We start from the raw sequence: 25254 nt of genomic DNA, 5'->3' as shown, positions 1-25254 counted from the left end.
GTGTCTAAGTAAAAGTCTGCCTAGGCAAAGCTGTTTCCTACTTTGAACTTCTGACCAGAGAGAGAATAACAACTATGGCCACAAGGGTTTTGTCAGTTCATTCAATCGAATAAAGACTTTATCACTTTTTTTAACACGACCACAGATGAAAGTGCGGAACGTATCCTGTAGCATACTGTAAAGAACTTCAGATCTTTTGATACGCAGTCTAGCAGGTTATCCACATGGTCACTCTGAGCCCGTGTATGAGTATATATATATATATATTTGCGTTATTTTCTAAACATGTAATTTCATTACAGGTTTCCATGTACATTAAGAATTAGATAAAGATACATCACATTTCTACGGATTTACAACGTTAAAATCAGGGGTTTAGTTCCCCTCGGTGGTCTCAGCAGATAGCCTAATGTGGCTTTGCTATGAGAAAATATACACACATATAAATATATAATATAAACGTACACAATGCATGATAACCAAAAGGTTAGTGGTATTTATGTAACAATGTTTAGACGTGAAACAAATAAAACGAAAGCAGATGCTTAACCAAGAACTGGACCTCTGAAGTTGTTCAGATACTAGTGACTGCTAGGCCTTGAGAAAGCTCATTCTTAACTTATAAAAATATTTTACTTAAAGGTGATGTGTGCTTACGTAAACATAGCAAGACTGTATCATGTAGCAATGTATCATGATATAAAACTTGTAGTGCTTAATTTCTAAACAAATAATTATCCTACTCTGATTTAAATTGGAATAAACTAACACCTAACGGTTTGAATCAGATTTTGATTTTGTTTTGTTTTTTATTCAAACAAATAAATTTTTTATTCTTCGATTTCACTAGATCAAACAAATAACAAAATAATTTTATACGCTTAGCTAAATAATTTTGAGTAGCTTATTTGAAACGATCGTAAAGTGTTATCAATTAAAAATGAAATCAAGGCACTCGACTCATACTTCGAGGGTCGCAGGTTCGAATCCATGTCACATGCTTGCCCTTTCAGCTGTGGGGGCGTTATAATGTGACGGTCAATCCCACTATTCGTTGGTGAAAGAGTAGCTTAAGAGTTGGTGGTGGGTAGTGATGACTAGCTGCCTTCACTCTAGTCTTACAATGCTAAATTAGGAACAGCAAGCGCAGATAGCCCTCGTGTAGCTTTGCGCGAAATTTAAAGCAAACCAAGTCTTCCGGTGAAGATCTGGACTAGATCGTCTTGGTGTTCTAAAATCGCATCAAATATTTATTTTAGTGGACCTTTCAGACTTCTCGTTTGTATAATCTCTGCACAAAGTTTATTGCTTTAGTTATTGTGATTATGACTTGATAACCGGTACAGATTAAGTGATGTCTGGTTGAACCTCCCTACCAAAAGGTTTACCAAGTTAGCGGATAAATCTTTTTTAAAAATCAAAATAGGACTGCTAGTTCTAACGACTTTGGTTTCGAAATGTTTCGTTGAGAGTGTTTGTTTGTTTTTAATTTTCGCACACAGCTACACGAGGGTTATCTGCGCTAGCCATCTCTAATTTAGCAGTGAGAGTGATCGTCGGTTTAAAATTTTCTTTGAGTGATTTAGTCCATTTAGTATTAATTCCAGAGTATTTAGACTTATAACAACTACTAGATGAGTTACCTGTTTCCTTCACACATGTCCAACTTACTCAAAATTTATATTAAAATTGTTTTTTAAGATAATTCATTTAGAAATTATATTTTTATAACAGCTTAATTATCCAAGCCTTTTATTTTCTAACAAATATTACACAATCCAAATTAACACTTCTTTATACACCTAATTATGTATCATACTAGTGATGAGCTGTCAATTTCTCTCTTTCATTTTTTATCTGAAACTTGGCCCAGCAATCGACTCGTAATACGAGAATCGCGGGTTCGAATCCCCATCACACCAAACATGCTCGCCCTTTCAGCTGTGGGGGCGTTATAATATGACGATCAATTCCATTATTCGTTGGTAAAAGAATAGTCCAAGAGTTGGCGATGGGCGGTCATAATTAACTGCATTCCCTCTAGTCTCACACTGCTAAATTAGAGAAGGCTAGCGCAGATAGCCCTCGTGTAGCTTTGCGCGAGATTCAAACTAATCTCAAACTTCTTGCCACACCTGCCTCTCTCACTCTTTCAGATTCTTGTGCATGTATTTCAGTTTTTCAACGTTTAAAGCTTTAAGCTTTACTTCTTTTTCTTTCTGAATAATCTTTTGGAAAATTTTGATCTGAATTTTTTGTCATTTTAAAAGATTAAGCATACATTGTACTTTTCTCTGACAGATTAGTAACCACTCGAGAGGTTAAAAATCACACTGAGCTTCAGGCCAAAGGAAGAGACAAGTTCGTTGTGTCAGTTTCGTAACAGAAAAGTGATCAGTATAATTATGTAGGGAACATCAGTTCATCAGCTACCATTATTCAAAATAAATAATAATTAGAAGCACAGGACGTTCGTTACAGTTACACTTTTCAAAACAGTACAACAATCGTCCATTACATTCTATCTTGAACGGATATTTTTAATATTCAAAACATCTTTAATTTCTAAAACAAATATGGTTTCGACAATTCAATAATTTCAAACTTCGTGATTGGTAATTAAATATCAGTGGTAAGTTTTCGGATATACAACGCTAGAATCAGGGGTTCGATTCCCCTCGTTAGACACAACAGATAGCTTTGCTAAAAAAAACACACACACACACACACACAAGTATCACTGACATTTAAAACACGATTAATACTTACTGTTCCGGCATAGTGTTCAAACATACAACAGTTCCTCGTACTAATATATCCAATAGCATTCTTCTTTCGCGTGAGTAGGTGAGCAGTGTGCCACTCGAGGCACGTTTCACACAGAATACAGTGAAAGGTGATTTAGATGTTTTTATAAGCTGCTGTCGAAGAAGAATTAATACCGTTAATACCTAACAGGAGAGAAAATCAAATAACCTCAGAGGCTAAGAGCCTTTGGCTGTTTTAGCTCGCCAGAGAAATATATAGATTTCATTCATTTTATCCGGTACAATAAATATCTGATAGAAAAAAAAAAACATATATTAATCGATACTCCCATCTTTGCCTATCATTCTCTTGCATTAAATCTATTCCAGTTTTGTCTATTCATCTCGTGCATCTATTACTAAGTATTTTGCCTACTTACCTATTTAGGCCCAGCATGGCCAGGTGGTTTAAGACGTTCGACTCCCAATCTGAGGGTCGCGGGTTCGAATCCCTGTTGTATCAAACATGATCGCCTTTTCAGCCGTGGGGCGTTAAATGTGGCGGTCAATCCCACTATTCGTTGGTAAAAGAGTAGTCCAAGAGTTGGCGGTGGGTGGTGAGGACTAGCTGCCTTCCCTCTAGTCTTACACTGCTAAATTAGGGACGCCTAGTGCAGATAGCCCTCAAGTAGCTTTGCGAGAAATTAAAAACAAACTTACCTATTTTTTCACGAAAAAAATGACAGACAGAGAGGATATTCATTTTTATATTTTACACGTTGAAGAATTTATTCATCCAATCCTGAAACGTTATTGATTAGTAAAGTTAATGAATTGACGTTTAATTCGATGAATAACAAACAAACAGAACCCTATCTTCTCTTAACCCTAGAAAACAACGGATAAAAACTCCTTCAAGAATTATGAATATAAATGAGTATTAAATGAAAGTGTCTTATGGTTGTCATAGATCACAGAAGCATTTCTATTCCCACTTCAAAGATGATAAATCTTCTCTTATATTAGAAAACCGATGCATGTTGAAACGCTTTCGAATTAAACGATCTTTCGTCGACATGCGTGGTTGCTTCAAATCGTTTTCAAATTAGATTTTTGACTCGCAGCTAATTTTCTCAAGAGGACAGATAGAAAAACGAACGAAAGCTACACACTCTTCACTGAAGGAATAAGGAAATGCATCACTGACTACCAAGAAAAGAGGGAACCTGTCATAAATCATTCGTGTGTTTTTTTTTCTTTCCTTCATGGATACAGCTGATTCAATGAAAACACTGCAAGTGCAGGGGATGCCTTTCCAATATTGCTGCATATATTTATATGTAGTTATCCTAGCTGGCATCGGTTTGAAATGATTTTGTAAGTTCAGCTAAAAGTAACATTTCTTTAAAGGAAATCTATTCGTTATTGCTTCAGAAACTGCAATACGGATAATTAAATGCGAACACAGCCATATTTGTAGAAAGTTAAGCAAACCAACAGATATAAGCAAACAGAGCGACCCACAATTCTAGAAACTACCCATATATATAGCATATTAGTACTGAACAGTCAGGTAAAATAAAACAAAATAAAAAAGACTGCTGCGTTAAAAACAGCATATCCAAACCCGTGACTAATAATAAATTGTTATAAACAAAAACAAGCCCAAGTAAAAATAAAAACGATGCATTAATTCAGAGGATCTCCTTGGTACAGGCTATAGTGTCAGATATAGTAAAAAATTCCAAAATTTAGTGTACATTTTATATTCCACACTATTGCCTGTAGCCTGGAGATCCTTTCAATTAGTACAACGTTTTTTTTATTTTTGTTTGGACTTGTTTTTGTTGATAACAAATTATATATATATATATATTATTCATTAAATGAAAAGTTTGTTTGTTTGTTTTTTAATTTCGCGCAAAGCTACTCGAGGGCCATCTGCGCTAGCTGTCCCTAATTTAGCAGTGTAAGACTAGAGGGAAAGAACCACCCACCGCCAACTCTTGGGCTACTCTTTTACCAACGAATAGTGGGATTGACCTCACATTATAACGCCTCCACGGTTGAAAGGGCAAGCATGTTTGGTGCGATGGGGATTGGAACCCGCGACTCTTGGATTACGGGTCGAATGCCTTAACCCACCTGGCCATGTCGGGCCGTTAAATGTAATAATAATACTAATAATATTCCCACCGAGATTTGAATTCGGGTTGCTAGATTCAGAGTTCAGAGTGATAACCATTACACCATGGGACCAAACTAAATGAAGTCTAAAAGAGCGAGCTTATTTGATGCGACGGGGATTCGAGCTCGCGACCCCCAGATTACGAGTCGAACACCCAGGAATCATTATCATTTAGAATAAATGAAGAAGGCCACTCAAGACTTCAACAGTCTTCTTATAGAAAAGTATTGCGTTTGTAGTAAATATAAACAATACAAATGCAAATAAAAACAACAATAATACTTTATGGGAACTACCTCGCAAATATTCAACATCTTAATCACACGCTGGAAACAATTTGAAAACTTTTAGTCATGTTATACGTGCCTTTATCTCTTGAATATATATATATGTATTAATTTATGATACAAGTTTACAATTGCTAATGCGTCAAACCGGTTTCCTTTACACTATGACGTATAATTAATTAATATAATACACTTATATATTAACATACAACATAGATAGACACAAACATGCATAAAGTTTCTTCATATTTAACCGTATGATATTTTTGTGTCCAAAATACTTTCATGGTGTCCTTCTGCATATTTTAATTCTATATTGCCCAGATTCACGCGGACCTTGTCGTGTGTCTGGTTTCTGTTTGCCGTATTCATTATGTTTTCTAAGATAAGTAACCTTATCAATGATTTTGTATGATTGATAATAAGCATTACATATCTTTCATCTTGTATACGATTCAGTCAGATAGTGTCGTAGGTAGGTAAGTCATAAGATTAAATATATTGCAACGCTTCCTAGGTAAACAAGGCTTTAAAATATTAATGATAAATCTAATTGAGTACAGAATTTAAAATAATTAATTTAATGGTATTAACGACGTTATAAAATAGGTCAAGCGCAAACAATTGTAGCGTAGAAATATCAAAACCCGTCAACAGAAACCCAGATAATGATTGAGCATTTCTTTACATTGTGAGTTTTGAAGGCTAAACTGGCAAATATGATACATCGAAAGCGTTAGTAAATGTGAACTCTTAGAAATAAGGTATTGTTAGCGCGTCTTACTTGTTTGAACTTTTTTATTTACTGGTTCTGGCGTGGCCCAGTGTTTGGTGTAAAATCTTTGGTTAGAAGGTCTAAGACTCGAGCCGCGACATGCCATTGATCACTCTTCCTATTCTGAGCTGTGTTATAGAAGTGACAATTAATCCCGTTATTTAGTTACAATTCACACGTATACGTAGTAATACTTTTATAGCTTTTTTTTCCCCATCTGAAGGTTGGTTTATGCCTCAGGGTCTCTGAGCTGCTATTTTACTTCATGATGTATATAAATGTGCAGATTGAAGATACCAAGTACCACTGAATGTTCTATTCTTCTCGGAATAATTACCTGTTTTTTCGTTAACACATTAAAAGGGTCACATCAATAATGGTGAAACAGAAACTTTCATTATGTAACTTTTAAACTGCAGTTTGTCAATTAAGTCAACTTATGTTTGATCAATATTAGCTACAACATGTTTATGATAATTCTGGAAGCGAATAACTGATTAGCTAAGTTTAATCTTAAACTTTCTGAAAATTCCAGCGTGTTTCGTTTTATTCCAAGCTCTCTGTCGCAGTTCGAGTGCCTTTGGGCAGTGGACCTTAAGCTATTATTCCAATCTCTTCTCTTGCCCCTTACTTGAGCCAAAAGGGCCTGCTCGATTATCCACTGTCCCGGGTGTAAACGTGATAGTAGAGTTTGTGCTGTTTGCTTCACCTAGAAGTTTGGAAACGCTACTGACCCTCATGGGTAATTACAGATTTATGTTGTCAGATGGAAAGCTGGAAGAAGGAACAAAACTTTATTTCTAAACGTCACAAGTACAAATTCTCACACATACGTATATATGAAGAAAGACAAGCATGCATAGAGGGAAAAACACATGAAATCAAAAATCGAAGTTATATAGTAAAGTTAGACAGATAATTAAACAGAGGAAGTAAACAATCTTTTCACAAGAAGCAAAACTTTTTGTCTACCATTCTTGAACATATCTCAAACCTAAATAATGGCTCGAGTAGCATAGGAAGGATATGGTTTGAATAACATATGTCAAACATAAAGAAAGGCCTCGAGTAACATAGGAAGGATACAGTTTGAAGATCGTATCTCAAACATAAAGAAAGGCCTCGAGTAACAAACATAACATTTATTAACTCAGTAGAATCTACAATATGCTATAGAACTAGCGATAATTTGAAGGGTTTCACAAACCCTTCTGGTAGATATAGATGTTTTAAATCGGGTTTTATATTTTCAAAGGCTTCCGCATAAAATATTTAGTTTCCGAACTTGTCGAACATGAATACCAGAATATTTCTACATGTATTTTCGATGTTCTATTTAAGAACTGCTTTCGATTCGCAGAAACTGGTTGTTTAGAAATTTATTTTTAGAATAAAAACAGCTGTTAAATAAAATTCGTGTACGATAGGGAATTTTGGTAGACGCAGACGAATGAAGATTGTTTGTTTATTTGAATTTCACGCAAAGCTACACGAGGGATATCTGGGAAAGCCAATCCTAATTTATCAATATTAAACACGATGGAAGGTAATTAGTCATCACCACCCACCGCCAACTCTTGGGCTACTCTTTCACCAACGAATAGTGGGATTTATGGTGACACACCACGGCTAAAAGAGATAGCATGTTTGATGTGACGGAGATTCGAACCGCGACCATCAGAGTTCGAGTCAAGTGCTCTAATCATCTCGCAATAACGTGCCTGGCGAATGAAGAAAGAAGCATCTATTTAAAACTTTCATTTCATACTTCAATAGAAAAAAAAATTAAAAAGTTATAGGACAAGAAAGTCGTCTGTGAAACAGAACAATTTCGTTTCAAACGAAGAGGTTAAGCTGAAGAAAAACTATCACTCACAAATAGAGCTATATATGAATGACATCAAAGTGATTTGTTCGCATAATATTTCCTTAAACTTAAACTATGCACACTGTTGGAAATGAAACAGTACTTACTAAGGAACTCATCCCTTACTATCAGACCAGTTTTGGTGTAATAATAATGTAAATAGTACTTAAAAGTACTAGTTGTATTATAGTTATTTAAAGCAAGAGTGAGAAAGAATATGTTCAATGGTGTATAATATCATAACATGTAGGTCCGGCATGGCAAAGCGTGTAAAGGCGTTCGACCTGTAATCCGAGGGTTGCGGGTTCGAATCCCAGTCGCACCAAACATGCTCGCCCTTTTAGCCGTGGGGGCGTTATAATGTGACGGTCAATCCCACTATTCGTTGGTAAAAGAGCAGGCTGTGGGCGGTGATACTAGCTGTCTTCCTTCTCGTCTAACACTGCTAAATTAGTGAAGGGTAGCGCAGATAACCCTCGTGTAGCTTTGCGCGAAATTCAAAACAAACCAAACCAAACCCTGTCTGATATCACGCATAATGTACAAAATTAGTGGGAATTTTCCAGTATAGGCAAGAAAGGCTATCAAGACATTTGCATCAAAATCACTTAAAGATGTACTCAACTACGAAAAGAAATAAAAATGTCTGTCGGAGCAGACCTTTTTCTCTAGAAAGTCTGGAAAATAAGAAAAAGAGAGAGAAAAGACATATCATTCTACTTTTAAGATGGATTGGTGCGTTTCATTTCAGAGGTTTAACAGTAATGGATTAAACAATAGGTTTATTCTTATATATTTCAAAATGCACTGAAATAATTAATTCAAATTTATCTTTCGTTGTCATGTCAAGTAGCCTGTGTGATTACCAAATCAAATTATTAATTAGTAAATTTTCTTATGACCAGATACATTTTTAAATACTTTTTTATAAAAATAAAAACACAAGCTGTAATTCATTAGCATAGCATAAATACAAAACTTGGTACTACCAGTTTTTCTAAATTAGCCCCTCCATACCAGAGAAGAGTTTACAATAAACTGAAATAATTATAAAATAATAGAATATGAACCACATGTGACAAAAAGGAAGGAAAGTCTTTCTCTAGACCTTTCTGATGGTTACAACAGATTAGTACCCGAAACGGAGAACAAAAACTAGTTACTAACTGGTATCTAGCTATTCATAAATAAAGTTAGGTTATTAGTTAATAACCACACAGTGGTTAATATACGTTCACCACATCCTTAACGTAAGCACTCAAATATATAACCTAGTCATCAAGTAGATAAACTGTCTCAGGGTTTCACTTTCTTCCTTATTTTCTTGCAGTAGCGTAAAATTATCTAAAAATTCCACTTAGACCACTAGTACCACTGGAAGCGATGATTAGAACAAAACCGTTTTCTATAGACAACCAGTGGTTACGTTTGACACACCCATTATTTCGCTGGACACTTTCTCTCTCGTAGCACCTTTAACAAATGATCAGTTACACTACCAGTGTTTCTCTGAAATCGAATGTAATCAATCACAGCGAACTCCAAGAAGGATCACCAAACAGATTCAGCAACAATCAGAAATTTTTAGTGTTTCTTTCAAAAGTGTTGTAAATAAAAACATCTTACATCGCTCTTTCTCCGCCTTATTTTACCCTAGTGTCAACACATACTTGATCTTTCTTTTTCGTCTAATGTAGTCTAATAATTCACTCTATTTTACTGCGACAAGGAAACAATGCTAAGATATTACGTTCCTCACGTGTTTGTACCCATAAGATTCTACAGAAAGTGAGATTCTTCATGACTGTTAAGTTTTAGTCACAGATTATTTTTATACCATACAAGTGATGACCGTCTTACTTCCCTTTCATACTTATGTTTATAAAACTATCACAGAGAATGAAGTAATGGAAACAGTTGTGCTTGAATTTTAATTCAAACAATGGTTACTAGGTAGCATTCTTATCATAAACTCGTTCTAAACAAGCGTGATCATATTGACGTGTGAATTTTCATTTTCATCCTCCTTATAAATATACAAGTGTCTGTGTAAGTGACCACATGAAAGGTCGATGATACAGTTTCTTGGAGACGTATTATCCCACTACTAATAATGTCACATTGTTATGAAATACAAATAATCTAAACACTTTTAATGAACTTTTTTATTTAAAACTCTAATAGTCAAACTTAACACTGTTATGTGTGAAGAAGACTAAATGTCATCAAAACCTGCTAAATATAAATATATATATTGAAATTTGCTGATAATTGCACAAGTATTTAACCTCCTAAGTTAGTACTTGGTGGAAATATCTTTGGCAGTAATTACGGTTATGAGTCTTTTTGGATAGGCTTTACCAGCTTTGTACAATTGGATGGTATAATTTTTGCCCATTCTTCCTCGCAAAATTGCTTTAATTCTGACTATTCATTGAAAAGCATTGATGAACTGTAATTTTTAAGTCCGGTTACAAATTTTCTTACGGATTCTAATCAGGAATTTGACTGGACCACTTCGGAATATCTAGTTTCTGCTTTTGAAACCACTTCAGTGTAGATTTTGTCTTGTGCTTCGGGTCAGTGTCCTGTTAAAATGTTAATTTTCAACCACGTTTTAGGTTATTGGTTGATTCAAGCAGGCTTGTCCGTAGGATTGGTTATTGGTTGATTCAAACAGGCTTGTCCGTAGGATTCACCTGTACTTTGTACCGTTCGTTTTCCTCTCAATCCTGAAAAGCTTCCCAGCTTCTGCTGATAAGAAGTTTCCCCGTAACATGATCATAATGCTTTACACCTGGGATAATGTTGAATAGGGGATTTACTGTGCTGGGATTGCACCAGAGGTAACATTTTAAATTTAGACCAGAAAATGCAATTTTTGTCTCGTCTGACCACAAAACTATCTGCCACATGTCTGCCGTATCATGTTCATGGTCTGTCGTAAATTCCGTACGAAATGAAGACGATCCTTTTTAAGTAATTGCTTCTTTTTTCTATTTGCCCATGTAACCTAGCTGTGTGTAGGGGCTGAATTATCAACACTGACTCAGACACGGAAATTTCTTAGTCTTTTACTTCACAGCTCTTAACCAGTTTCGTCCAATTACTTAGTTTGAAAGAACCGTTTGATCTAAGTAGCAAATGAGTGGAATGACGCACATTCTATTTCTTAATGATAGACTTCACTGTACTCAAATGGATAATCAACGATTTTGAAATCTTCGTGTATTCTTATCCTGATCTGTACTTCTTTATCATTTTACCTCTGACTTATTTGGAAAGATCCTTGATCTTTATAGTTGGTTTATCGTATCACTATGTGAGTTGTGGCTTGAACAGATACAATTACATTGAAGTCATGTTAAACCATTTTGAATATACACAGACAGAAACCATAACACCAACTTTGTGATCTTTCAGACAAATCTTTTACATCTGAACTTATTTAGGATTGCTTAGAAAGCGGTTTGATTAGCTAGACAATTGAGAATATTCTAATTTTGTCTGAAAAATCTAACATATTTACATAATATCAACTTTTTTATATTATGTACATATTAAATATAAATTCTCATTTGAAAGTTTCATGATTGCAAGCTCATACGACATCAAAATGTGGAAACTTTGCATGAGTGTGAATGTTTTTGCAAGGCAGTGTATTTCAACACTGAAGGGCTGAAAATTATATCAGATGTAAAAAACAACAACTTCAACGACTGGCTTACGTTCTAATGGTTTTAGCAGTCACGCAGATTGCAAATCGTAAATACATTTTAAAGCACAATATATCCAGTTTTAATTTTATATTTTGTATCTTATTGAAGTCGAGATCAGTGTGTATTCGAATGAAATAACATAGAAGTAGTTCAGTAAATTAGATGATCCGCATAGTTTGATAAGGATATCACAGGATTAAAACTCACATACTCAGGGGATCAGAGAGATCCGAACCACTTCAATCTTATGAGGCTCCTGACTGCATTAAAATTAAGAAATGATAACACACGAAAAAAAAAGGTAATCATCAGCACGAAATAAAACTGAAACAAAATTTGAATATTTAATTTGTGTATCTAATTTACAACTATAAGCTGATAGTGTCTGTGACATTTTAATTTGGTCAGGCGACATATAAGTTTGGGACCGCCTTTACCTTGATACCCGCACCAAATAGCCCTCCTGCTTTCCCTCTAACTGGTCTTACATATTATAACAAATTATAACATTTAAACCCATGTGCACATCATATTTTGTACAATTATAATAAATCGTAGGATTAGTTGTGAGATATCTTCTAGCACTGTTACAAAATGACTTGTAATGTTACAGTAAGAACTATAATAAAATCGATGGACTAGAGGGAAGAAAACCAGTAAACATCGCCAACTAATGTGCTACTCTAATCAAACAGTGATATTTGTTTCTTACTCTTGTAACACATTTATGGACCAAAGAAAGACGAAGAGTAGTTTTTGCTTTTTTTTTATTTATCGGTGACAGTGCTCGAAATACAGTCCAACACATCAACCAATCGAACCTGAAATATTTATATCACTGTCTATAAAGACAGGGCTTCATAAGACGTTATTCAGAAATAAATAGATGAATAGAAACGTTGTGAAGTATTTGATAACTGGCGATTATAAAAAATGGTAGCTTTTGCTTAAAATACTCGTTCAAGTTGAATCACCACGATTCAGCTTAGAAAGTTGTGTGTGATGTTATATAAGATAAAAGAAACTAAGGAAGTGGAGTTGAAATTAGAACAAAATAATAAGTTTGATAATCAGCATGGTATCAAATTTCTACATTAGGTGTGTAATCGCTGTGTCACCGTCGTAGCTCAGGGCAAGAAACGAAACTGAAACACAATCAAGAACTGAGCATTCTGTGTGAGCTTCAGCATGTGAACAGCTGTGCGTTACTGTTTCCTATACAAGGCGCTTGTCAAACTATTTTTTCACATACTTCCTGCTAAGCTGGATGACAGCGCCTTAACGTTGTTCGTGTTTCTCCCATCAGTGTTCATCCCCAAACCAGTAGAATCTCCACCCCCTTCAGGGAGAGATGAGTGAAGACTTCATTTCAGTCTTCATGAGAAACATTTCAAATTGACAATTTTGATCGATAATACGGATCTTTTGAACTATATCTTTGCAGTAAGTTAGTGTATACACCAGCTGTTAATCTTATATTAACACTCACTTTGGTTTATTTGAACTTATCTTGTGTCATACTAATTAACAGTTATTGCGAAAGTAGAAAATACATTTTGATACCTGTAAAAACTGATTGACAGTTAACATATTTTTATGATTAACACTACGTCCTCAGTTATGTAACACTTTGCATAATGAATAAGTAACATATAATTAAAAACGTTTCTAAATTGTTGTTTCTACATGATGTTTCGGTGTTTACCACGTCATCATGAGGTGTAAACACGTAAAATATAAGTGTCACATATATTTATTCTTAGCTTGATCATGTGAGCTATGTCTAAAATTATGTTTTTTCATAAATCTTACAGAAGGTTGGGCCACATTCTTACGCAGATATTCATCGAATATTCGTCTTCAGTTAACAATGCATTATTTTTTAACTTTTTACTTCTAAGGATTCGCAAAAATTATTGGCTATAATAGTCAATATTGCTGTTTCCCCCCTAACGTCTTGTGTTCTTCAGACCTTTCATTTTTTCCACATTCCTTATGTTCTGCTACATGACATTCTAACTACGTTTTGTCTGTCTAATATAAACAGACTCTCTGACGTAACTCTTTTTTTAGTATTTTTGCTTTAAGTCTGCTGTATGTTTTTTTTTTAATGAAACAGCAGTAATGATGTGGCCCGAGCATAGCCTAGTGGTTAGCGTACTTCCTTGCAGATTTGAAAATTTAAAGTTTGAGACGCAATACGTCATTGAACACGCTCCATACATACTTTCTCGGATTGGAGTAGTTAGAATAGTAACAGTCAATCCTGCTGTTTAGTTAAGAATAACAGTGTAGGTGGCAGGTATGCTGAATGGTTGCCCACCCTGCGGTCCGCAAATTCGAAATTATGGATGGCAATAAATGAGCTTTGAACTCTGTGGCCTGGCTGTTTAGCCAACAAGGTATCTGTGCGGTTTAAAATACCAAATGCAAACCGACTATGTTTAATGGCCATTATTCCCTTTAAAAACTGTAAAACTTAATTTAACTATAACTATTTTGTTTAAACTGCTAAAAATCAACACCGTGGATTGCAAGTTGACATTGCATTTATTTTTATACCTTAAGTACGAAGACTTTTATAAGTTGATATAAAATACATGTCGGTCTTCGAGATATGCATGTGCATTGTTATTCTGTCCTTATTAGAAAGTGTCTCTCAGGATTTAAGTGTTATACCAAGATCTAAGTGTAGTACATTCTTTCATCTTTAAATTGTGTGTGTGTTTATTTTATATAAGCATTATACTTTCTACTCTGTGGGTGTCTTTCACAAACTAACAAACTACCCTCCACCCACTCGCTAAAAGGATACATTCTACTCTCCATTTAAACGCTATAGACGAATCTTTAAATATAATACCATTCCTCTTCTAAAATAATCCTTAAAATATCTAAGAAACGTCTTTTATCTTCCCTATAGAAGTTATTTTAGAATACTTAAGCGCCGCTCTTCCCATCACTTCTTTGAAGTGTACTTTTCGTTCCCTTCTGCGAAATTCCTTTCAAAGTTTCTCGTGTTTTTTTCTACTCGAAGTTTTATTTGCCAGTTTAACTCAAACTTTTCCTCTCACATCTGCAATATTTATTTCTTAGCTGTCCATATTTTTCTCATATAAGTTTAATTTTTACCTTAAATATATTTTTCTTCTCCCCTTTGCAAAATTTATTTCAAAGGTTTAAGTGTCTTAAAGTTTATTCAATAGTTTAGCACAAGCGTTCTTCCTATTCTTCAAAAAGTATATCTTAAGAATCAGCCATACTTATTTTCTTATTTATTTATACGTGATTTAAACGCATACATAACGATAATCTTTTCTATATAACAGTAATAACAAAAAATAAATATGATGTAAGAATGTCAATACCAAAAAGTACATAAAAATGTCCGGAATTAATACTTTAAATGAAAAAAAATCCTTACATAAGTTTGTTTGTTTGTTTTTGAATTTCGCGCAAAGCTACACGAGGGCTATCTGCGCTAACCGTCGCTAATTTAGTAGCGTAAGACTAGAGGAAAGGCAGCTAGTCATCACCACCAACAACCAATTATTAGGCTACTCTTTTACAAACGAATAGTGGGATTGATCGTAACATTATAACGCCCCACGGCTGAAAGGGCGAGCATATTTGGTGCGACGGGGATTCGAACCCGCGACTCTAAGATTACAAGTCGAACGCCTTAACCCACCTGGTCATGCCGTGCCTCCATATATAAGTATCCAGTAAGTGTGAGTCAATCTTACAAGCTTATGGTTATTACAAAACTCTGTGTCATTATACACTTTAAACGTTTTTCTACTGAACCCTGAATTCATGTCACTAACATTATTTCAACATTTAGTTTTAGGTAAAAATTATTATCGAAAACATTTGATAACTTATGTAGTGATTTTTGAATGGTTGTATATTCATTCCTATCTTGTTTCAGTATTTTTTGTGTTTCTATCCCTGCATCATACTCAATTTTCGCAAAATTATTTTACTACTAATAGGTGAATAGTTGTATTATTTTTGTAATTCAATAACAATGTATAATAGTAATTTGATATCAGTTTCGTCAGTTTTTTCATTGAACTCGCAGAATGGCCCGATATTATACCATATAATTGGCTACAACTGGTTATTAATCATCACTGGTCTTGGAACTTATATTGAGGAACATACAGTAAGAAAAAATAAAATATTTAAGCATTTGTAGCTGTATCATTCTTATATTTTTGTCTGCATTCTTTTTGACACACCATTCTTACACCACTTTAGTTTTACAAAATGTTTATTGTTTTTGTAACTTTTTCTCTGACTGAAAGCTGATGTATTCTATGAATGTGTATTGACTTTTTTTAATCCGTCACTTTATACATAACAGTTTGTTTGGCTCCCTAAAGCCACCGATTGTATAGTGTACAAAGCATTAAGTATTCTGTGTATTACAGTAATTTAATGTTCATCTATTATTGACTAGTAATTCCTGTTTCACCCTATACTTAAGTTTTTAGGGAAATACCACATTTTTGAAAGAAAGCTAACTTCAAGAGTAATTATAACATTATTTACATTAGAATTATGATTTTTAGCTTACACTGAGCACTGTCATACTTAATGATAGTCAATTCCAAGGTTTCTTAAAATTCTTTTCTGCCGTACTAAAATCATTGCGAAAACATTGGAAAAAGTTAAAAGAAAGACGAACATTTTGGCTCTTTAACTAGTTCCAAGTATTTCACCATATCAACACTTCTCAATGTCTCGCAAGTTAAGAAACACTCGATAATGGTAATTAGCTGCTCAAATAGGGATATAACTCAACTTTAGTAACTACTTGTAGGCATCATAAAATAATATATTGAACGCAGCAGCAGTTATTTTCTCAGCCTTATATACTGAGCATTACCCTGTTCAGGATAATATATTTTTAAGCTGATCTATCACAGGTATTTCTTTTTCAGGTTCACATACTGAATCTCTTTACCCCTCTAGAAAATACCTTTAACATTTAAGTATTATACTGTTCTCACTAAATGAATATTTTTAACGGTTAAGTATCAAAAGCAAACTTCACCTCCAGAAAGTTACTTTCGTAGCAAACCATTATACTTAATTTTGTGTAATTTAAATATTATAAACCTCCTTGTACTTTACAAGCTACTATTCAAATTGGTAACACCTCAAATTTGAAGTCAAAATTGTTCCACATCGAAATGCATTAATTTCAACCTCATTTTTTTTATCAAAATAATCTATGAAGACAGCATCAGGCGTAGTAGTTACGGTGTAAAGTGAAAAATATTTTAAAATACATATATATTTATTTTTGATAAAACTCTAGTTGGATAATGTCTTCTTCGCCAAAGTACCAAGACACCTCTTGAATATATAGCACGACTCGTTCTGTTTGTTCACAATCATACTCAGGAAATATAAACGTGACGTTTAGCAGCTTAAAATGTACGAAAGATGCGTTATAATTTGGTCAGTTATGGCCTAGTGATCAGCATGCTGAACCGTAGATCCGAGCGGCCTTGTTTTGTGTCTCTCTGCTGCTAAAAAGAAAAATAAAACAAATAACTCGTGCTCGGTACTCTAGCTACACGACACTTTGACAACGTTTTGTCTGTTTGTTGTTCGCACAAAGCTACTCGAGGGCTATCTGTGCTAGCCGTCCCTAATTTAGCAGTGTAAGACTAGAGGGAAGGCAGCTAGTTATCACCCCCACCGCAAACTCTTGGGCTTCTCTTTTACCAACGAATAATGGGATTTATCGTCACATTATAACGCCCAACGGCTGAAAGGGCGCGACAGGGATGCGAACCCACAACCCTCAGAGTAGGAGTCGCATGACTTAACACGCTTGGCCATGCCGGGCCACACGTTTTGTCTGTCTAATATAAACTTGGACTCTCTGACGTAACTTTTTTTTGTTAGTATTTTTGCTTTAAGACTGCTGTATGTTTTTTAATGAAACAGCAGTAATGCATAGACAGCCTTTTGTAATTTTTAAAGTAACATCATAAATAATACAAACCAAGTCTGATCATGAATTATACGAGTCTGAGAAAGAAGTAACAATAAACTGCTCTACAAGAATGAAAAAAAGGTAAAACATGAAACAATCAAAATGTCTAGTCACATGTGATCTACTGTTTATGAATCCATACAAGAGTATGGGGAACTCGACAACAGAACACCTAAAATGTTCAGGACTATTCAAAGCGTCATGCAAATGTAATAATTGTTCTGTTGGCCAAAATTGTGAAAAAATTGGTAAAATCATCTTTGTAGAGATTTCATCGTGATTTGATTTTATATAATTTGTCCATATGTGAACAAAGCATATCTGAGAAATCTATGTAGCATGCTCTCCAGAGAAAGTAAAAGTACCGTTAAAAAGTAAAATACACACCGGTCTGAATTCTCAGCTCCTTGTTCTTTTTTTAGAGTGTGTAATCGCTGACACCTTAACAAACTTAAAGTGATGCTAATATAGTGATCTGGTGGCAGGTTACGTAAACAATTTTACTGTGTCTCAGTTGTGAAAATTATGAATGATTGTTATGGAGGTGCTTTGTCATGGACTGCATTATGGCCATTGTGATGAAGATGCTACGGTGTGGACTACATTGAGACCATTGAAAGTGAGGAACTTTGTATAATGTCTGCAGGTTTCAATGACAGTAGATATCAAGAGTTGTAAAATAAACATTTTACAGGAGCCATGTTGGATGTTATTGTCACAAAAAATGTGCGATTTCGAAATAATATCATCAACAATTTAAACTGAGCTCAGGCTTAACACTATAAATCATCAACAATTTAAACTACGCTGCACGGAGCTCAGGCTTAACACTATAAATCATCAACAATTTAAACTACGCTGCACAGAGCTCAGGCTTAACACTATAAATCATCAACAATTTAAACTACGCTGCACAGAGCTCAGGCTTAACACTATAAATCATCAACAATTTAAACTACGCTGCACAGAGCTCAGGCTTAACACTATAAATCATCAACAATTTAAACTACGCTGCACAGAGCTCAGGCTTAACACTATAAATCATCAACAATTTAAACTACGCTGCACGGAGCTCAGGCTTAACACTATAAATCATCAACAATTTAAACTACGCTGCACGGAGCTCAGGCTTAACACTATAAATCATCAACAATTTAAACTACGCTGCACAGAGCTCAGGCTTCACACTATAAATCATCAACAATTAAAATACGCTGCACAGAGCTCAGGCTTAACACTATAAAGTACTAGAATACTTCCTTGAAAGTTTCATCAGGTTTGGTCCAACAGTCAGTTGAGAGCATGTCTCGTAAGGCGGCCTATGTTATCCATGCTAAGGGTAGCGGTACATTGTATATGGATAATGATTGCCAGACTTCTCTTTTATGGTTAAATCTCTTTGTTGTTAAATGCAAAACTACACAATAGATTACTTGTATAATGTTTATACAAACTCGTTTTTTATCGTAATAAGTAAAGAGCCTTAACGTTGGTTATAGGTGAGAGCAAGGTTAAATTTATGGAAAAAAGTTTAGTATTTAATCTATTATATGCAATATATGCATATATCATGATAGTAACGAAACACTCGTGTTGAAACCAGCAAGTTACAATCTATAACCTACAAGAAGAGGGAAATTGGATATATTTTGCACAGTACACTTTTATTTATATCTAAATTAATTTTCCATCAATAAAAACAAAGTGGAAACCTTTTAAGCAAATTAATTTGCAACCAAAATATGCGTTGGACACTCGTTAACGTAAGCTGAGAAAAGAAGTCGATCACAACATTTCTGACGTGATGATTACGAGACAGTATTTAATAAAACGAAACTTCGTCTGATATAATTTAATTACCATAAAGCTGTCTCGGAGCGAATGTGTTGCGTAGAATCGCCGAGTTTTTACAACATATCTACGTTTAAGTAATATCTAGCTAGGACGTCATGTATTATGTAATTGCTCTATAACCCCAAACAACAATCTGTTTATCTTAGGAAAACACTCAGATAAAATGCTTCAATAACTACATAAATGTGCTTCCAAGCGTTACAAAGCAAACTTTATCTTCAGAAACAAGTGAAATGAAAGAAAGAAAAAAATAAGGACGCCTTTGCATCTTATTCTTGATTATAAAGTACTCGAATATTAATGATTTGAAACCATGTATTATTCATAAAAATATTGCTTCGGCATCTTTCTTGACTCTTCGAATGTTTAATTTATTATTATATCTGTAAGGGCGACCATCATAAACACTGTGAAATTTTCGAGATAGATTCTGCATGCTTTCTAAAATCGAGTATCGCTGATACGTTCTGGGGGATAATAAGATGAAATGTTCTGATTTTTTTCAGACACTTAATTAGACAAGTGCTTCGTCGAACTTTACGACGTATAAAGTTTTAGACGGTAGGTCTTCTGCTCATCTACGTGCTTGTGGGTAAGTCGGCTTTGTGTCGCTTTTGTAGACTTAAATACTTCTGAGTGATGTTACAGACAGATTCTTACTAATTTGTAACGACTAGTTATTTTCTTGAATTGCTTCTCATGGCAAACTTTTAATTTTATTTCTATTATCTCTAGGATGCAGATAGTAGAGGACCATTAAGTAGCTCGTTTTTTTTTCCGAGGAAATGAAAATGTTCTTTGCTTTACTTTTTTACTGTTCAAAGCTATAAATATCCCTTTCTTATAAATGCTAAAAAGTCGTTAAATAGGAAAACTTCGTTCTGGAAAGTCCTATAATGTAACGCCCCGAGAAGAAGTCAGTTATGTAGGTGTCACTTGTATTTACAAATCAAGTTTCAACTGAATTGCAAATACTGGATCAGAACTTTTAACCTGTACAACCATAAGTCAGTGCAAGTTGATTGGTTATAGGAATGTTTTTATAAATCTTGAACATTTATAGCCCTATATTTTAAGGAAAGTAAATATGTACGCAGTTTAAAAGCAGAAAAGCACAAGTTGCTTTGTAAAAAAAAATATATATATATATAAATATCGTAAACTAGTTTATTTGAGCAGACATTACTGCGACATAGAGCAGTACGGCAATACCAGAGGATCCCCGGAGGGTATAATTATTTATAGTTTAACAATAACAATAAGAAAGCAGACAAGAAGTCAAAAGTACCCGCTATCCTATGCGGGTCGAACCTTGGGCTTCTTTGTTCTTAGCCCGGCATGCTAGCTACAAAGCCACGCTTAGCCTATAAACACTTTAAATAAGAACCTATGTTGTGTGATTTATTCTAACAGCATTATAAAATGAACAAAAAAATAGAGTTGTTTATATATTTTACACGTATAAGCGTCTTTTTATTAGCTATTCCTTACATACTTATGTATGTCTCCCTGCTGGTGTAGCGCTAAGTCTACGGATTTACAAAGCTAAAATTAGCTGTTCGATTCTCCTCGGTGGACTCAGCAGATAGCCCCAGGTGGCTTTGCTATAAGAAAACACACACATGTTTATACATGCATATACTTTCATTGTTGTCGAACATAAAAAATACAATTGTTAAAGTTTATTGTGAATTTATTGTTTCTTATCAAGTAAATATTTTAGTCATCATTTTGTAAGGACTTTTTAGCTAAAACCTTGAGAAAATAAATGAAATTCGTTTAATGAATTTGCAAGTTTATGAGCTACTAGGTCAATTTTATTCGCTGGAATTTCATTATTAAGCATAATTTTTAACATCGAAAATTTGTTAGCGTTACCTCTTTTTAAACATATTTATTCGGTTTTTTTGCGTGATACGTGTAGATTTTTAATTAAAATGATAAAATTGACTAAAGAAGATTTGTTTTAATTTGCCTATGTTGGGTAGGTAATGTTAGTTTAGAAAACAAAACTAGGATTATAGTAAGTAGCTAAAGAGTTAAACGTAAACAACGAACACTTGACTTGTAATTAAACGTTATAACTATGAAGTATATAATTCGAGGGGTATAGTTAGAATAAATAAATAAAAAGATAAAATTAAACTATTAACTATTATAAGATAAGAGAAAAACTTAAATACATACTCAGGCTGGCTTTATGGAATAAGTAGATATGAAAGTATTACTAAAGAATTTGGGAATGTGTCTCCAGTATGAAATGCTTATAGCATTCAACCGTCCCATGGCTGAAAGGATTGCGGGTTCGAATCCGTCATCGAATACACTCACCCTTTCAGTCATGGGGTAGTTATAATAATATGGTAAATACTATCATTAGTTGATAAAATAATGGTCTAAGAGTTGGTAGTGGAAGGTATTTACTGGTTGTCTTCCATTTAATTTATAATTTCATAATCAGGAACGGCTAGCGCAGAGAGACCTTGGGTATCTTTGCGCGATATTCCACAAGCAAACAAATCATATGACACACATACACGCAAAATATACAGAATTAAACCGGGCTCAAAATCAGTGAATACTACATTGCTATTGGCTGAAAGATGTGCTAAGATCAGAAATAGAAGTACAACAAAAGCTCAATGTAAAAAATACGAAGAGTTAAAAAATTGAAATGAAATTCTCCAAGTATATCAACTGAAAACAGCGCTACTTACTCTCTTATCATCTATGTGGATTCTATAAGGAACATTCATCCCGCTAAGCCTTTACTCATGTGGAGAAACTCAGCTAGTTTAAACATATTTTCAAAGATCTTTCCGAAACATGATGACTGAGAAGGCGCTGCCTTATTATGGTAGACCAGACGTGAAACGGTGCCAACAATCTGAAACACTTCGTAAAAGACACAGACGACATACGTTTTAAGATATGTAGCATACAGAGAAATAAATAAAACTGACGAAGAAAGAAATCGTCTATAAACAGAAAGAAGCGTCACCGACCAGCGTGGTTTCTCAATGTCAGCAAGTTTTGTACTTCTTTGATAATGAAAATCAACTAGAAGTTCCATTTAATTCGTGTATCTTTTCGCTTCGTATGTAACTGCACTTAACAGAAAAGCATTGCATGCTGAAATCGACTCACTGAAAAGTTGTTTAAAAGTGTCTTATCACAAAAATATCGGCCCAGCATGGCTAGGTGGGTTAAGAGTTCGACTTTACGAGGGTCGTGGGTTCGAATCCCCGTCGCACCAAACATGCTTGCCCTTTCAGGCGTGGGAACGTTATAATGTGACGGTCAATCCCGCTATTCGTTGGTAAAAGAGTAGCCCAAGAGTTGGCGGTGGGTGGTGATGACTAGCGGCCTTTCCTCTAGTGTTACACTGCAGATAGCCCTCTGTAGATTTGTGCAAAATTCAAAAACCAAACCACAAAAATATTTTCTTTTTTTATCGTTTATTATCATTTTAAAATCCCTTTCTGTAGACCCCTTCCGTGTGACTGAACGATAGATCTGTGAGCTTATAACTTTTAAAAATTTACATTTATTGGACTAAGGGTTTGTAAAAATGAATTAGATAATACTTTCTAGGGCATGCGGCCCTAATAACTTATTAATTAGCCAGGAACAAATCTATAATGCGCTCACCCTCAAGCCATAGTATTAGACCCAGAATAAACAACCTCTTTCAAACCTTCGTTTGACGGTTCTAGATTGTCTTTTTTCTTATGTAATGTGGCTTAAAATGTTTTTATACTCAGGAGAGGTAGCCCCTAATATAATGCTATGTTTTCACCCCAGTTGCATGTAGCAGTGTTAATCCAATGATAAGCTAAATGTTTGTATATTTTTGTAATTTCGGAATCAAGTAAGATCTCCGATGCTTTTCCTTCCCTTTGAGAACCGGGTGTGGAACATCAGTTAACGCGTCTGACTCTGAATGAGAAGGTTCGTGGTTCTTGGTAAGTTGCCACAAAAACGCGCTCTGCAGAATGAATTGTAGGTGAGTTCTAAAATTGTTGATAATATTCCACCATGTGATTAAGGCAGTCCGTGAGCTGGCGGTGAGTACTGATAACTAGTTTCATTTTCTCTAGTCTGTTAATTTTGAAATTGGGATTGACTAACGAGGATCACCCCTGTTTTACACGAATATTCCAAGCAAATAAACTACCTACTACTTCACACTAGTATGTATTTTCTACTGGGCTCTAACCTCAATACCTTTGTGTTTTCTTACGTAATTATTTGGTCCTCCCGGTTTTACAGCGACAAGTCTACTGATTTACAACACTAAAATCAGGGTTCGATACCCGTCGGTGGACAAAGTAGATAGTCTTGCTTTGTTACAAAAAAGTCACACACGCACCCACTTTTCAACCTCCCAGTGGCAAAGCAGTGTGGCAGGTAGAACACAGGTAACCTTTTAACAGCAACTAATATAATTATTTTCAATAATTAAGCGTTCATTTTTCCCTTTCTCCTGTGACAATGATACATAATCACTGTTCAATAATTAGTTTAGAATTCATCTTTAGTCAAACATGTTCGCATAATTTGTCTAAATATCGATGCAGCTTATGCACATTATTAACAATAGTGTTGTTAACTGGATAACGTAAGCACGTGCTAACACCTTTACTTACGTGAAGTTTCGTGCGCCAAAAGCTAGAGATGCATAATATTTTCGTCTCGTGTCTGAGATTCCTGGGAAAAAGCGATCCTCTTTTAAGAGTTATTTCAAATACTTGCACAAACTTATATAATTTAGAGTTTTTTTCATCTCTGTGAATGTTGTTTGACATAACTGGTGACGTGTGTAGGGGTGATTCTAGTATACTACACACGCACATATAAAGCGTTGTCTGCGTTTTAAAGGTAAACTATCATGTAGTTTGATTGTCCAATATGTACGTTTTAAATAAAGACCTCTTTATTCAACCGTAGCAGCCAGGTTACTAAAGGAGAACGGAATCAGAGGTAATGCAGCAGGTGGAATACTGTGTTACTAAAGGTTTTGTTAATTTGTTCACGTATGTTCCTGTTTTTCGTACCACTGAGACACAACAACAAGCCTGAGTGCTAAAAATGTTCATGGTAAGAAAAGCGCGGATAATCCGTTGTGTTGCTTCAGGCTTAACAACAAACAAAGCGTTTCTGTGTTTCTTCCCTACGCTGTCCGAATTTGATTCATTCTCTGCATAACCAGAATATGCTTTTCATGGATAATTTTAAACTTTTGTTTTGGACGTCAGTGAATCTGAATATATCATACTAGTTAAAAATATATAAAAAAAGACACAACATAAATATGTTATTGTGGAAGCTTACTAATAACGTACTCCTTTATATATTTGAGTTTTGGTAATGTAACATCCGTAAATCACGAAATATTGCATTCTTAGATTAAGTAAAACTTATAGTGGAGAAAATGAAGCCAAAATGAAGAATGTTACACAGACAAGGAAAGATATTATATTATATTATATTATATTATATTATATTATATTATATTATATTATATTATATTATATTATATTATATTATATTATATTATATTATATTATATTATATTATATTATATTATATTATATTATATTATATTATATTATATTATATTATATTATATTATATTATATTATATTATATTATATTATATTATATTATATTATATTATATTATATATAGCAGACGGGTGGTCTGCTAGGTTTTTAAGACACCTCATTCGCAACCTTCGACGACTACTTCCAATGCTCTGGAGCACAGGGCAGTAGAGAAAGGTTACAGTGCAGTCGAGC

The 25254-nt window shown here is 34.4% G+C and overlaps 1 protein-coding gene across 5 annotated transcripts in view; it reads right to left on the bottom strand.

Moving 5' to 3' along the window:
- LOC143256809 (CD109 antigen-like) overlaps positions 1–25254 on the bottom strand; it is a 144343-nt gene that overhangs the window by 88985 nt on the left and 30104 nt on the right. The window contains exons 1-2 of one of the 5 annotated variants that reach the window (XM_076514523.1): positions 22171–22321; positions 20949–21057 (exon numbers count right to left, since the gene is read on the bottom strand). The exons of 1 other annotated variant lie outside the window; for it this stretch is intronic. Coding sequence is in view for 2 of the 4 variants with exons in the window: in XM_076514520.1 (XP_076370635.1) it covers positions 22171–22209 (39 nt within the window). In the remaining 2 variants the exon portion in view is untranslated. Of the gene's footprint in view, positions 1–2769; positions 2943–20948; positions 21058–22170; positions 22343–25254 lie in introns of those variants that run through there. 3 more of the 5 variants (XR_013031502.1, XM_076514520.1, XM_076514521.1) reach the window with 3 other exon arrangements.

This window comes from Tachypleus tridentatus, chromosome 7 (genome assembly GCF_004210375.1).
Source record: "Tachypleus tridentatus isolate NWPU-2018 chromosome 7, ASM421037v1, whole genome shotgun sequence".
Lineage (NCBI taxonomy): Eukaryota > Metazoa > Arthropoda > Merostomata > Xiphosura > Limulidae > Tachypleus > Tachypleus tridentatus.
This window is presented reverse-complemented; position numbering and strand designations above follow the sequence as displayed.